General features: G+C 46.4%; 1 protein-coding gene across 1 annotated transcript in view; it reads right to left on the bottom strand.

The window, feature by feature from the left end:
* The window catches only part of usp43a (ubiquitin specific peptidase 43a), a 121,391-nt gene that overhangs the window by 14,776 nt on the left and 90,274 nt on the right, over window positions 1-16,341 (bottom strand). The window contains exon 9 of the mRNA XM_061232263.1: window positions 5,222-5,325. Coding sequence (XP_061088247.1) covers window positions 5,222-5,325 — 104 coding nt within the window. The remainder of the gene's footprint in view (window positions 1-5,221; window positions 5,326-16,341) is intronic.

Here is a 16,341-nt window from a genome sequence, read left to right as displayed (position 1 = left end):
ACATTTCTGTGGAATATGTCTGTGACCCTTAGTAGCCCAGTTATTACCAATAACGCTTATTAAAAGCACACAGCTAAAATACCTCTCAATCCAAAAATCCACTTCCGCACAGACCTCCACCTTCCATCAGATTACATGCAAGTTTTTATTAAATCCATCCAACTCTTCATATCTTGGGTGTGTGTGGTGTGGTGTGGTGTGCGAGTGTGTGTACAAGCCATCAGTCATGCAACAAATCTGTTCAATCAATAAAGCTGTCTGTTCTTCAAAATACGTGTAACCCAAGAAAAAAAGTATTATTTTGTTAATTTATATTCTATGGTTAATTTATGAATCTTATCTTTAGCCTACCTTTAGGTACCTCCTCTAGATTTTTATACATAATACTAATCTAGCTCCATAAAATGTATTCTGCATTCCTCCACAATAGCTGACTCGGGATGTGTATATAATTTTATAAAAAGCATTTGTTGGGTACATTTTATCAGTGTCCTCTAATTTAACACACACATCCCACCTTCCTGAAGCTGTCTATCCCGAAAACTATCTATAACTAAAACACACAAGTCAGCACACACACACAAGCATATATATATACACACACACGCACATATGCACATACACACAGACAGACACGTATACACACACACACCCGTATACGCACACACACACACACACACACCCCATCTGCATCATTAAATATACATATATGCTCACACCACGGCAGAGTTTCTTTTGTGAAATTACAAAGTGAAATCCTGACAAGCAGCCTGTTCCTTAATTGCAGTTGTTTCAGAGGAGATGAGACAGACTGGAATAGCTCTTGGACGTGGATGGAATGCATTGGACTTTGTCATTCATGAGCCTGCCAGCCTGAACGTCAGGAGCAGAACTGGAATGGAAAAAAGAATAATAATAAAAATAAAAAAAACATTACGCTTCTTAAAGCGCACATCTCTTTGGAGCAGCCACAGCAGTCAATTCTGAAAATGAGCGCGCTTTGAAAAGCTTTGGGAAGTCTGCGTCAGTGAGCCAGCGCCCTCTTAGTTTTAGAACCTGCGAATCCCCCCGAGGCTACATTGCTGCCAGCGCTGCGAAGGGTCCCTTTGATTGTCGGACAGCCGGCAGACTGTGGCTGCGGGTTTGATTTTGGGAAGCAGACACACTCACGTCCGTTGCCTCAGCACCCACACATCTCGTACCTGCTCCGGCAATGAAATCTACTACCCTCCACCAGGGAGTCTGTGTCATCCCCAGACAGACCGAGTGAAAGCCCACGTTCCTCTCCGGGGGACCGGCTCTGACACGTGCGGCCCAGGGGCCCTGCAGAGAGGATTACACGGCGCTCCCCCTCCATTTTGGCTCTGTCCCGTGTGAGGGAACGCGTCAGAGTCCCAGCCCAGCATCCCTCTCCACCGCGAGCGTGGGCCAATGGGAACGACTCAAAAGTGCTTCACGCTACAAAAGCCTCCTTATCAGCCACTTCACAGATCCACTGGATAATTATTTCTCTCTGAGAATCATTGATCTGGCCTCAGCTCAGAATTTATACACATTTTCCCCATTAGGTTTGCTCACTCTGTCTCATTATGTACTCTCTGTGAGGATGGATCTCACTGTTCACCTTGACCATACCCCCTCCCATCCAGTGCACAAACCCCCCCTCTCCCTCCATCTGTTCCCCTCTCACACTTTCTCTCTCATTTGCTCTCTCCATCTCTCAGTCTCTCTCGCTCTCTCGCTCTCTCAGTCTCGTGTGTGCTCACTCCATCTCTCTCCCTCTCTCAGACTCTCTCTCTCATGTGCTCTCTCCATCTCTCTCTCTCTCTCTCTCTCTCTCTCTCACACTCACAAAGTAGTGACGAGTCAATGATCACTAGTGTGACTCAGTCTCAGTCTGGAGGCTATAATTTGGTGGAAATAACCCAATAACCAAACTATCATATTATTGAATGAAGAGAATAGTGACAATTACGGTGGCAGTTAAAGGTCAGCCGTTAATGCATTGCGTTAACACCCACCCACTCAGAGCACTGAAGCCCTGGCTCCCGTCCCCTTCTGCTCCACTCTGGCCACACTTCCTGCTGCGTATAGCGCGGAAACCTCACACCACAGAAACCATATGCTGCCTGCTCAGGAATGAGCTTGTTGTTCGCACCTGAATCTGTTTCTCTGCTAATGCTTTACGGAACGGCATGTTAAGCATATGCTGGGAAAATTAAGTCACTTCTACATGCAATTTTGTACAATAAATGCTAAGACTGGAGCGGCCTCCCTTGGATGCGGTTCCTCCCTGGGATGTTATGTCGGGTGTAATTGTGGCCAAAAAACCCTCCGAGCCAGAGAAACAGCGGCGGCGAGAAGGAAGGTGTTCGAAATAATGAGCGAAGTAATGATAAGCAATGACAATAACCGATGACAATGCCTTTTATGAATAAACATGGCCCAAAAATGCCAATGCTTATATATGCAATATTCTCATCAGCCTGATTGTCTGCTGCTTTAAGAGCATGGAAGTGAGACTCCATCTTAAAGGTTACGGCTCTGATGATGGTAATGGGGCTTAGATTCAGGAGCTGCCGTGATCTGTACAAAGAATAAAAATGCCTGAAATATAGCGCCGGTTCCTAGGAGACGTACGCTGAGCCTCCCGGATTCACAGTAACGGAGTGTGTGAGATCATGCTCTAGCAGGGTGATTTGAATGTGTGTGTGTGTGTGTGTGTGTGTGTGTGTGTGCGCGCAGGAAGCAGGCTCTCCAGCTGGGGCCAGGCGCTCGGTGTGTGTCGCGCACACACACACACAGGCCGACCAGGGGGAACACACAGCCACCTGTGAGGTACAGTATGGGCGAGAACTCTACCCAGAGGGTGACCTCACATGGCTTTCAGAAACAAGTGAGCTCTTTTGTCTGAGCACAGTCAAAAAAAAAGATAAAAGATAAAAATATAAACAGGAGATAAAAATATAAACAGGTCTTTATTAAACGTCGAGCCAAGACTTCGGTTGTAAAGAGAAAAGGATTTAATTTGCCTCAGAGTGGTAGTAGGTGGGCTTTCACAGGTTAAATGGTGGTACCTGCTTAAGGTGCTAATGGTGAATATTGGATTCAAATACTTTCGTACACTTGACTGTGCCTGTCAGGTGTATTGTAACCTATGACAGTGCACAAACCTGCCTTCTGGTCCTCTTGGTTGGCTCATTTGCACCAGGCAAGATCAATCAAGCTCAGAAGTATTTGAATCAAAAACAATCACATATTTGACCCAGGTCTACAGAGGAGACCACCGGCATGGAGGAATGGCCCTGTTCTACTATCCTTTTCTTTTTCTCTCTCCCCCCCGATGAGACCGCAAGACACGAGGCATTCCAACGGGAAACTCAAACGGACACAGCTGAGCTCTGGCACTCACACGCTAACCTGACCGTGAAAGCGGCCTGCTTTCAGAGGGCGGGGTTTTACTGCTAATCATCCTCAGTGGTGCCCTCTCTGCTGTGCTCTCACTTATCAATGAGTAATGTGCCGTGGCGTACAAAATAAAACCACGGAGGGTTCCGGAAACAACTTAAACCAGGACACCTGCCGCTGTCCTCACCTGATGTGACCACAGACTCGACCCAAATCGATTCCTCCCATCTAAGGTCTGAGGGATTTTTTCTATTGTGCATTAGTCATGAGTATGTTTTGAAATCCTTCAACACCCAAGATTTAATTGTTAATTTAAGACACCGATGAACCAAGAATGAACCTAAATGATAACAATAATGAACAAATGGTAAATGGTTGGCATTTATGTAGCTCCTTTATCCAAAGCGCTGTACAATTGATGCTCCTCATTCACCCATTCATACACACACTAAAACGGCATTGGCGATTGGCTGCCATGCAAGGCACCAACCAGCTCTATAAATAATCAGATGACCATCCTCTCAACTTCAATATTTTCACAAGGAAGGACATACTCCTCCTGACTGACAACCTGAGAAGTCCCATCATGCCTTTCAGGAAGCCAAGAAAGGCCACTGGAGATTACCTATTCCAGCCACCGTGAAAGGAACCACTAGAGACCTGGATGAATCATATCAATATGCTAATGCCTTTCCCTTCATACGTAGCCCCCACTGCTGAGACTGTGGGAGAGAATAGGGCATTGCGCTGGTTAATAGCAGCTCTATTCATTCCCTTTTTCAATCAGCCTATTAAGGTCCAAAAAGGGAAGATCTGCATTGCCACTCATGTGATGTGAAAGCTTCCTCTACCATATAAATGAATGTTTTAAAGGGATGGTTTTCTTCTTTATTCGCAAACTAATGCCAACCATACAACACGTACTGTAATGGGTGAGAGTTTATGTGACCTGCTCTATTAAAATAGTTGTATTGACTGTATTTGGAGTTTTAGAAACTAATTGAAAGAGGAGATTGTAAGCTTTCTAATGAGATTGTAAGCTTTCTAATGATACCAATGATAAGTTATCTCTCTACTCCAGATATCAAGGGAGTTGTATCCCGTTTCATTTTGAGTGCCACCAAACCATGTTTTTGAGAAAAACGGTTTGGGAGGCTGGGAGACTACCAGCTACGACTAACTGGGAGAATGGCCACCAACACTGGGCTAACAAATCTCTAGGGCTATTACTTGTCATCTTATGTATAATCCCTTTAAAACTATATTTTTACTCTTGACATTAAGCCATACAGACCATGAAAGAAAAAATATTAACGTGTAGCACAAACTCAGCTGATCTGGTTTTGTGACTGGTCACAAGCTGGCTAGCTTCCAAACAATGCACAACTCCAGTGTAACTGTCACTAAGACATCTTGCATTTAAAAGCTTAAAAACTATATTTTCACTCTGAATTTGGCATTAAGACATGCAGATTATGAAAGCAAAGATATTGTTCTTCAAAATGAAGATGAAAGCCTAAAACAGCCCAAAAAATTTACATAAAAATCGAGTCATGTGAAATTGGCCATTGCAAATTACGACTGATTATGATAGAACCGGTCACATATGGAGGAGTCCCTGAGGCAGAATTCACAGCATCAAACCAGTGTTTCAGAACTAACAGAGGGTATAAACACATACAGGAAACAATAGGGCTAGGCTATGATGGTGAATGAACACTGAAAACATTCATAGCGAGCAGGTCATTGATGTAGGTCCTGTTCAGGACCACAGAGAAGGATGATGGAGGACTGATCTAGGTGTGGGTCTCACCTGTCCACCGCTGGGTGGTAGAGGGGCCGGCCATCCTGAGGGTTCAGGCAGCTGCTGGAAGCAGATCCTCCCACCACACGGATCTTAAATGGCGTTCCCAAGTTCTGCAAAACCGGAAAAAAACAACCACGTGTTAAAGGTCTTTTTTGACCTTTTTTGTTTTTTTAATGTCCCTAACCCTGGCTCCAGAGCGCCCCCAGAGTGCCCCCGAGCCCGAGGTCAGCTCTCTGTGTTGACATTTAGCAATGTCATCCGATAATTATGCATACGTCATGTCACATGGGAAATCGTTTTATGAACAGCTCGGAAAAATAGCACTTCGACTCTAAAATATGCATACAGTACTTTCATTAAAATTCAAAATGGTTTTACTTTAATCAGTATGACGATAGATGAAAGATGATATGAATAACTCAAAAAATAAAACTATGCGTGTGGGCCTTTAAAGCACAGTAGCGCGATGGAGTCCCTCAAGGCCTACTGGCCTGGACCATTGGACTCCTACAGCCTCAAATGGGATGGAATCATAGATAGTCTATCCTGCTGAAAAAAACAGCTCAAGCTGGGTATTGAAAGAGCTGGTTGCTGGTTGACCGGTTCAGACCAGCTTCCAGCTCAACATGGCTTAGCTGGTTGACCAGGTCATACTAGCTCCCAGCTTGACATGGCTTGACCAGCTGAAGCTAGGTTTTGAAACAGCTGCTAGCTGGTTGACCCGCTCATGCCCAGCTACACCAGCTTATGAACAGCTGACCACCTCACCTCAGGGTATATAATCCACAGACAAGCTTTTTGGCTTGTTCTAATACTTCTAATGTTCTAATGGGCTGCCTGTAGCATAGTGGTTAAGGTAAATGACTGGGACACGCAAGGTTGGTGGTTCTAATCCCGGTGTAGCCACAATACCGTAACCCTGCATTGCTCCAGGGGAGGATTGTCTCCTGCTTAGTCTAATCAACTGTATGTCGCTCTGGATAAGAGCGTCTGTCAAATGCCAATAATGTAATACTCTCTATGTTTGGAAATATAAGGTTCTGTTGCAGTCAGTGTTGCTGTCCTAGCCACAGATATCTCATGTCATGCCCCTTTGCCAAGATCATAATGAACCAGAAAATCAGAACACTTTCATGGCAGAGTACAAACATTAAACACAGGGAGCTGAATATCTGCTTAGCAGATAGAATATCAGTGACACTACGCTACATTACCCCCAATCAAGCTTTTGACCATTGACCGCCTCAGAAGAATGGCCCTCATAGGAGCCATACCAACGGCTGTGTTTAAAATAGAAATACATGCCTTTCATACTACAATACCGTTTTACAATACTATTTTTATTAGCTCCAGCAACGTCTTGGGCAGGGACATGAAATGATGAATTAAAAGCTTCTTTCAGGCCAGGGAAGAATGGAGCATAAATTATTAGGGAAACGCATAAGTGAATCGTGTTCCTAATGGGCTGATTTTAAATACTGCCGCCAGAGAATAAAGCTGCAGCCAAGCATACAATGAAATAAATTAGGTAGTTAATAAGACCTTAGCACCAAATGAAAAGGACAAATTCTTTTGTTTGCTGAGTTTCAAATTTATTTATGTTTTAACTTATCTCAGAAAGAGCCGTTATCAAGCAGGCTGACAAAGCACTTCACACTAATTACCAATTACTCATCAATAAGCTCAGAGGCCATCTTAGTTTGCCCGAAGCAAAACTGCAAGCTTAAATTAGAAACGTAACTATTGTCATTGAAGAGGAATTGCTCCGGCAGAATTCTTGTGCAAAGCTTTAATGCAGTGACCACACTGCTACAATAAACACTCAAGTGAACACTTTATTAGGTATTTATTAGACTTTTTAGACTTCTACTGCTGTAGCCTATCCACTTGGAGTTATGATGCGTTGTGTGTTCAGAGATGCTCTTCTGCATACCACTATTGTAATGTGTGGTTATTTGCGTTACTGTCACCTTCCGGACAGCTTTGGCCAGTCTGGCCGTTCGCCTCGGACGTCTCTCATTAACAAAGCGTTTCTGTGTGCAGGACTGCCGCTCACTGGATTTTTTAGTTTTTTTCCCCATTCCTTGCAAACTCTAGAGACTAGTGTGCGTGAAAATCCCAGGAGATCAGCAGTTTCTGAGATACTCAAACCACCCTGTCTGCCACCAACAATCATTCCACGGTCAAAGTCACATTTTTTCCCCATTTTGATGGTTGATGTGAAAATTAACTGAAGCTCCTGACCCATGTCTACATAATTGTATGCATTGCACTGCTGCCACACAATTGGCTGATTAGATAATCGCATGAATAAGTAGGTGTAATAAAGCAAAAATGTTCCTAATAAAGTGCTTGGTGAGTGGACATTCTGTAATATTTCTAAAAGACCACATTCTTGGTTTCATTGAAACTGATAAAAGTTCATTGACATCATTTCCGGACTTCGCCGTTACTTTCCTACGCGTGGTGAGCTATGATTCAGACTGACCTGTACAATCAACATAATTATGCGCTAAATCAACTTTTAAGTGACGCTGCGATGAAATGGAACTGAAACAAGATAGCCTATTGGCACGCAATAAGGCGCACAGATTAATTTAACAGCGTGAATCTTCAGTCTGGCACACAGACAACCCTTTTTTTTTCAGGGGCTAAATATAGCAGGGACCCAGACGTGACTGACCACACCTGCGAGCTGGAGACTGCAGTGAGGGAGTCAGGCAGGAAGCCAGAGGCTGGAAATGAGACAACCCAGGTCAGGAGCCGCCTGAGCCCCGAGACTCCTCACGTCTCCCCCCTCTGGACGCTTAAAAGGGAAGTGACGGCCACAGTTCACAATATCAACAGCCCACCCTGCTTGTACAAAGGACCCGACACGCCCAGATCATTACGGAAATATACAGGAGCGCACAAGACGGAACTATTCAGCCAAAACCCCTCTGAGCAGCGCATTACAGAGCCCGAAATGAGCCACTAATGCGCTCGATGTGTCACTTTCCAGCGATGTTTTTTTTTTTTCAAAGAACACCACCAATTTTCTCCTTGACGTGCCACCCCCTCCTTGCTTTACTTAATAACTCCTCCTCTCCATCGTGAGTGAGACATACGGCTGCCCATAAGGAGGTCTCCTTGTTTTTGAGGTCACAGAAATTCTGCATTCCACATCTTTCTTATATTTTTAATGTTAGAGAAGAGGGCTTTGTGAGAGCGAGGGGGGGCTACGGGTTCCGCTCTCGGACGCAGCTCCGGCGGTGTCAGATGCGGGGCGATGGCCGCCCAGCGTGCGGACAGATGAGGGATGACCCCCGGGCGGGGCCGGTCGAGCTGCGGGCCCCTGATAGGGCCGGTTATCGCGCCCCCGCCCCGCGGAAGGCTTTCGAGAGGGAGGCAGCCGGGGCGGACGGATGAAGCTGGAGATAAGCCCGTCCATCACCGTCCGCGCTGAAAGCCACTCCAAAATGAAACGGGAAAAAAAAGGAAAAACTGTCGTCGGTAAAGTGAGTGTTCCTGGACACGTCTCCTGCGAGGGCTGTTTGAGTTTGGGAGAATTCCCCCGAGATCCATCGCTCTTGCCGGAGATGAAACAGGGCTTTGGAGAGCGCAGAGATTTCCCCTGCTACTAATTAAGTCTGTTTGGATAAACTGGCTAAATTCCAGACTAAACAAACGAATAAACAAACACAAAACAGACTGATCTATAGGAAAAGCGCTGAAAATAGCAGAGTGAGGAAAATGACTATCATTAAAAACGGTCTAATTATAGTCACGGTGTGCAGAATCCGCAATAAATATGATGTTCCCCCACCGACAGGGGGGACAGTGGGATCAACTCAAGCAAAAAAGAAATGGAATACTTTGCCTCAGCAACTGTACGATACGACGCTCACAACTTAATGTGGACTTTCTACTTTACCTGCTAGCTTAATACCTCAGCTGTTACCATTTCAGCTGAACGGAGGGAGGGCATCCCCCTATAGCCAGGTTCCTAACAAGATTTCTTCCCATTGGGGAGTTTATTCTTTGCAGTGCGAAGGGTTAACAAGTATTTTAGTCTCATGTGCGATTTGGGAGCTTAGGGCTGGTATTTCCTCTTTTTGTCTTCCCTTCTGTTACTCGATTATAAAGCATCTTTGTGATGCTTTTTCTGTGAAGAGCTCCATACAAATAAAATTGAAATGAATTAATTACCTTATTGTCATCAAGCAAAGTGTAACACGATGCTCAAGTTCAAATAACCTAGCATCAAAAATCCACAATGGACTGTTTGAAGAATGGAGGCCCAAATAAAATCAATTTCACCACAATGGCCCGGGTGTATATCCCAGTGAAGCAGTGAGAGTACTCTGCGCTCAGATGCAAGGCATCAGCTGGGGTTGATGTTGCCTGTCGTACACAAACTGTCCAGAAGGGGGCCCCGTCAGCAGCGAGTGCAGGTCAGACCTGGCGGTTATTGTCGGGCGTCTGACAGCGTGCAGTGGCGGAGTCACTGCGTAACGGCCTCCGCCATCTGGACAGACAGCACGTCAGAGTCAGCTGAACGCTGAGCGCCAGGAACCCTGCCAGATGCAGAGGCATAATTCTGCTCTGCTGCTTCAGAGCAGATATCGCATCGTAATTATTATAATAAGTAAAGAGTGAAGATGAAAGCTTGAAACTTGTCCATACGATGCTGATTACGGCGATAATTCTTCATGTCGTCATGGATTGACTGCAGGTAGGTCACAGGGAATATGAAGAGACACTCCACTCACCCTGCCTGTCTACACTTGGGCAGACAGGGGCTACATGTGGCGCAGAGGCTTATGGTACAAGGAGAAGGCTCACACAGAGGCACGGACACACAGGGTGAATGTGGTAGAGGAATGAGCGATGGGTTCAGAAGCTAAGCCATCCCGATGACATGAAAGCATACTGTAGATATCATGGTCACCCTGTAGGGTTACAGTAACTGATGATTACAGAGGTTTTAGCACCCGAGTTAGTGACAGACGGATTGCAGCCCACAAATAAACACAAACATGATCACACACACGCACCCATTCTGACCTCACTGGCTCAGATAAGCCAAACCCAGACGGTCTGTCACTCTGAGAGATGACAGACAACAGCTGACTGTCAGGAAGAGCTGATCCCGCAGGAGCAGCAGCGCTGCGGTGCCACAGTGCGGCCTGTGATGCAGGAGGGAATGTCCCCGGCTTCACTGCTCCCACGGCCCCACAGCTACTCTGAGCTCAGTCCATTATCCCAGTGAGGCTCTTCTGCGTAGTGCACCACAGTGGAGGAACCCTGAGTTCATCCAGATGTGCACAAAGCATAGCCAGCTCTAAATTCACTGAAATTTTAATGTACTCTAATGTACTTTTTTTTTTTCTCACAATCCAGATTGAGGACCAATATGTTCACAGGCAGAACAGCGAGGTAGGTTCCAACCCTCGAGTCAAAGCCAGCTCTATGCGTTACTTTTTCCTGTACTGATATATCGCATATAAAGCATGCATACATTTGCAAACTATAAAAATTATTTGCAGTACTATGTGTCAGAGCAGCACAAAGCAGTGGGGATGGCAGAATAGACTGACAGCAGCTGAATCAGCATCATGGTCATTTACACAAGAGTGTCATGAACTGCAGGTTGCTGACATCATTAGGACTTTCCACGTGAAAACATGCGGGTTAGGCGGCACGGATGGTGCAGTGGGTAGCACTGCCGCCTCACAGCAAGGAGGTCCTGGGTGAGAATCCCCGTCGGCTGGGGCCTCTCTGTGCGGAGTTTGCATGTTCTCCCTGTGTCTGCGTGGGTTTCCTCCGGGTACTCCGGTTTCCTCCCACAGTCCAACGACATGCAGGTTAGGCTGATTGGAGAGTCTAAATTGCCCGTAGGTATGAGTATGTGAGTGAATGGTGTGTGTGCCCTGCGATGGACTGGCGACCTGTCCAGGGTGTATTCCTGCCTTTCGCCCAATGTATGCTGGGATAGGCGCCAGCCCTCCTGTGACCCTATTCAGGATAAGCGGGTTTGGATAATGAATGAATGAATGAACATGCGGGTTTGACGTAGGTGTTCGAACCCATAATTCATTTACGTTTGGCAGCTCAGCAAGTGGGATTCTGAAACAAAAGCCGAAAGTGTTTCACTCTCTCTGTTGGTGATTTGCTTCACGCGCGCTTTTGATCGACCTTTGAGTGTTGAGCACCTGCCCACAGCTTTATCTGTCTGTTTATTGCTCTAAGAAAGCGCTCGCCGTCTGAAGTGCATCAGCAACCTTTGGTTCAATAAATGTTTTGGAACCCAAGACAGTTGCGGGAAACACATTTTATTATTACTGCATAATGCTGCAAGTTTATTGGTCAATTGGTACATCCATGCACATCTAATTACATTTTTTGCTTTCAAATCTACAGTGGGAAAATCACACATTTTAAAGCAGTCTGTTGCGTTTCTCCCAGGTAATAAGGCTTGCACATGGCCAGACATATCAGTGCTCTCTGTTTCTCCTATCTGGGAAGGTGAGCCGCAGCTCTGTCGAGTCGTAATGAGCTAGAGCGGTCAAAGCAGACATCCCGTTATGAAGACGCATTGCCTTCTCGTTAGCGATAAACCACCAGCATTCTGTTGCACTGCATCGGGCACTGTCGGAAGTCATTAGAATCGACAGCCTGGCGAAATTAAAATGCGTCTCGTCCTTGTTTTTGGTGATTAACATGAAAAGAACAGAATCTGTCGTACTATTGTAGAGCGGGGCGAGACAGCCGCACAGAATTTAAATACGATACGAAATCCTCTACATCGCGAATTCACCCTTGTTTACAGTGACCTCCACAACCGCCAAACTGCTGTGTAACAGGCGCTCCGCAGACACCTCCGGTCAGAGGTGGAGATATATGAAGCGCTCTGAGAGAGATCACTCCTAATCACACTTCCCCCTGACAATAAAAGACAGTCCTTCCCGGAGTCTCCCCAGGGGAGTTTCGGCAGACAGCTCCGTCTATCCGGGACGAATGGGCCAGCAGCGGCAGATGGGCCGCCGGGAGTCACGGGCGAAGGGAACGGGCCCTGGTACCTGTGCTATGCCGTTAGGAATTCCATGGGGGGAAAAATGACTTATCATGATGCTCCTTTCAGGAGAAAAATGACACAAGCATCCGAGTGAACACTACAACGCCAGTCAGAGGAATTAACATGGCAAAAATAAGTCATCAAAGCTTCAGTGTATTTCCAAGACAGTTCTACATGAATCAAAACCAAAAAATAAGTACATCTTCCCTGCTGCAAAATCCAACTATGCCGGCTTAAAATTGAGCTGGTCAAGTTGATCATAAGCCGGTCTAGCTGGTTATGAGCTGGTCAACCAGCTAGTGCTAGTAGCTTGTCTGAGCTTAACAGGTTGACCAGCTACCAGCTGTTTCAAACCCTAGCTTGAGCAGTTTTTTTTTTTGCAGGGTTAACAAGTATTTTAGTCTTATTAGTCTTATTTTGAGAATAAAAATCTATTATTGTCTATTACTAGAACTAATTACTAGTATTACTATTATTCTTCATGTCGTCATGGCTGACTGCAGGTAGGTCACAGGGAATATGAAGAGACACTCCACTCACCCTGCCTGTTATTCTATTATTTCCATTACGGACAGTCTTCAGCCATGCATTGCCAAGTCCTTTGCAAACCTCTGAAGAACCGATGGAAGATTGAAGTGCCAAATGATTAGCGAGCCTGTGAAGGCCACAGCATCTTAACATCACAGAAAAAGCTCAGAGACTTGCTGAGGAGCTAGAGCAGAGACGGCGAACAGTAAACACGCTTTATAAAAAAAGCTGTGCTCTTGTCCGCGGCTTATCAATGCCCGTCTTCTCAGCAGTGACTGAGCCGCGTGAGGGTTTGCTGGGGATGAGGCCTTGTTAAACAGTGCGGTGTCAGAGGATGTCAGATAACTGCGAACCACACTCTCCCCTCCCCACCCTCAGCTCTCTCACAGGGGCAACGGAGCAAGGAGCCGGGAGCCGTCCCACCACTGTAAACCCGGCTCACCAGCGCAGCTCTGTCACACCCGCCCGTAACCAGGGACAACCCCTTCGGCCTCATGCTTAGGGACTAAGGAATGCTCAGGGACATCAGTTGGCCGTTCGGCCGATCCGTGCCGCTCAGACAGTATCCAGCGCTGTGTTAAGCCCAGTGTCATCGCGTTGTTCTGCCGCGCTCATGTTTTCAAGGCAGGCCCTTCTCTCATTGGGCGAGCTGTCAGAATGGGCAGGACAGACAGCGGTAATCCATCTGATATCCCTTCAGCTCAGCCCACCTGATAATCACCACAGCAAGGCATGCTGGGACTCTTATCGCTCCGGCACCAGCCCCGTTATGTATTGTGTCTCTCTGCTCTTATGTCGAGCTGATTGAAATTCACTGCTGTCAATTAGAGATTCTGAAGTCCCCCGATTCTTCCAGTTAATTGAATGTGTACAAATTTCAATTAAGGGCAATTTGATTAGCATTTTAAACAGCATTGTTTTGCCTCCTCCAACACTGGCAGAATTATTTTAACACTTTGAGTCACAAACAAATACGTAGGGCACAATATGTATAAAAAGTAACCCGTGTCAATGTAAAAAAAGAATAGCATAAGGGGGGGGAATGCACTGAGTGGTGAAATACAGTCAGTGAAGAGTGACTTACTTCCACATTAGATCAAATTCCTCATTGCTGGTCCAACAGCATGGCCAAACTGGTCATAAAGCTGGTCTAGCTGGGTATGAGATGGTCAACCAGCAAGTGCTAGGTAGCTTGTCTGAGCCAGTTGTTGGTCAACTAGCTACCAGCTGTTCCAAAACATAAAGCTGGTTAAACCGTGTCAAGCTGGGAGCTGGTATGAACTGGTCAGCCAGCTACCAGCTGTTTCAAAAGCTAGCTGTTTTCTTTTCAGCAGGGTAGAAACACAGACAGGCAGCAGGGACCGAGGGATCCAGGGCTGACCATCACCTCCTTTCTCTTTCTCTTTTTCTCTGTGTTTGTTTGTGTGCAAAAGCGTGTGTGAATGAATCAGTCTGAATACATGCCAATATGCACTCACAGCCCCTGTGTGTGTGTGTGTGTGTGTGTGCTGTGTGTGGCAGGGAGAGAGAGAAAGAGACAAAGAGAAAGAAAAAGAAAGCAAGAAAGCGAGAGAGAAAGAGAAAGTGAGAAAGAGAAAGAGAAAGAAAGCAATAGAGAAAGAGAGAAGACAGCAAATGAAAGAAAGAGAGAAAGAAAAAAGAAAGCGAGTGAAAGAGAGAGAAAGAGAAAGAAAGGGAATGAGACAGAATAAAGGTACTGTGTACTGAGGTCAGGGCCCATAATGAGGTTGCCGAGGCGATCAGGGCTTTGTGTTCCGGTTTTGTTTTCGATCACCTCACCTCGACCCCGTCTCATACGTCCCCCTGAAAGTGTTTATTTCTGCTTACTGTACTCGCACCCAGCGGGGCAGAGGGAATGGATATCACCGCTCAGATATATTGCAGTAATACCCGTGTGTCTGTTTCTGCTTGTAAGAGCACATTTAAATGCCTGCTGGGGTTCAGTAAATCTTCCCGAGAAGCTCTTGCAGAAAATGTGTGTTGGCTTCCGTGAGGGTGCAATCATTTTAGCCGCTCCTTTATACGGATAAACCCGAAACGTAATAATCCCTCCACACGTGTTGAACTTGAAATATCTGCGCCCGTGTTCGTTAATGAAAATGCTCAGTGGGTAATGGATTGCTCGCACACGTCATTACTGCACACGTCCAGCTCTCTGGGAGGGCATTACTCGCCTCTACTTCTGTCTGCGGTATTAATTCCGTCTATTTAGAGATGGGGCGTAATGTGCTTTCTGTCACAGCTCCTGCATCTGCCAAAATGAACTTTTATCAGTTCCCTGTTTTTCCAATCAAAGCGTTTCACTCCGAGCACATCTGATAGATCACCGCGCACGCGTCCTGAGCCGGGGAAAGAAGGTATCAATCCTTCATATTTTTTAATTACATGGTGTCATAAGTGCCGTATTATCACCGGGACGGTAATGTGCTGTTTGCTTCAATAAAGTGCCCCCTGTTAATTAAAATGTAAAACAGATGAATTTCAGAGTCATGGCCATTTCACATCAGTGACACAGGAAATGGGATCCGGCCTGAATTTATATGTGTTGTTCCTCGGCTAAACCGACGAGCTGCAAACGTCTGTGCGAACATAACGGGCAGAATACTAAACCTGAGAGCCGCCTTTCGCTCGACGGCAGCCGGCTGACCAGCTCAGCGCACAACTGGAGCGAGCCCAAGAGCGGCGGTAAACAGACAAGCGCGCCGCGGTACGTCAGAAAACCGGACGCAGCCCCGGCGTCCCCCTGTGCGATCGCGGATGAGCTTGGCCGCCCCTCGCAGACAGAACGAATCCAAGCAGTCAAGGGTGTTTTCTGAATCCTTCAGCTTAGTGCCACACTGTAAGTGCATTTGTGTCAATTCTAATTGCCGTCACTTTGGCGTAAAACTGGTGCTGCTCTCTAAATATTATTCCCTTTGCCCGCAGTGCCTTCAGGAAATCCCTGAGCAGAGAGTATAAAAACCTGATTCATCGATTGAGCGATAAACTGGCGTGCGGCACTGACGTGTGATCATCACACTCTCGAAGATGTCTCTTCCTGTCTGTTCTGATCCCGACAGATTGCCGGCTCTTATTTAATGATCTACGCCGAAATCAAACCGACTAACAGCCTGTCATTCCTCTCTCTCTCTGTCTACAGCAGCTCTCTGTATATCCCCACCTCGCTGCCTTTCAAACAGTCCCATCACATGCCGAGTAATCCGTCCTCCTTCGTACTCCCGATCCAAGAGCACGGGGAACGCAACTTGTTCTCCCAAAGCTCCGACGCTCCAACATTCCTGGTCCTCCTGGACATTCCTGGACACTTGAAACGACCCGAGTGGATTAAATCCACGGTGAAGATGGCGGTTCAGCCGGAGCCAGCTGTAATACCCTCCCGCCACATGAGTGCAGTTGAGCGTAGCACGGCGCTAATCAGGGCACGCAGACTCCGAGAGTGTGCCGTTATTAAGGCAAATAATTGATTTGTGTGCGAGAGCGCACAGCTGGCTGCGGTTAAACAGGAGGCTTTGTTTGGATA

Source organism: Conger conger, chromosome 2, assembly GCF_963514075.1.
Source record: "Conger conger chromosome 2, fConCon1.1, whole genome shotgun sequence".
Taxonomy (NCBI): domain Eukaryota; kingdom Metazoa; phylum Chordata; class Actinopteri; order Anguilliformes; family Congridae; genus Conger; species Conger conger.
The sequence above is the reverse complement of the archived record's forward strand: the minus strand, read 5'-3'. Positions and strand labels throughout refer to the sequence as shown.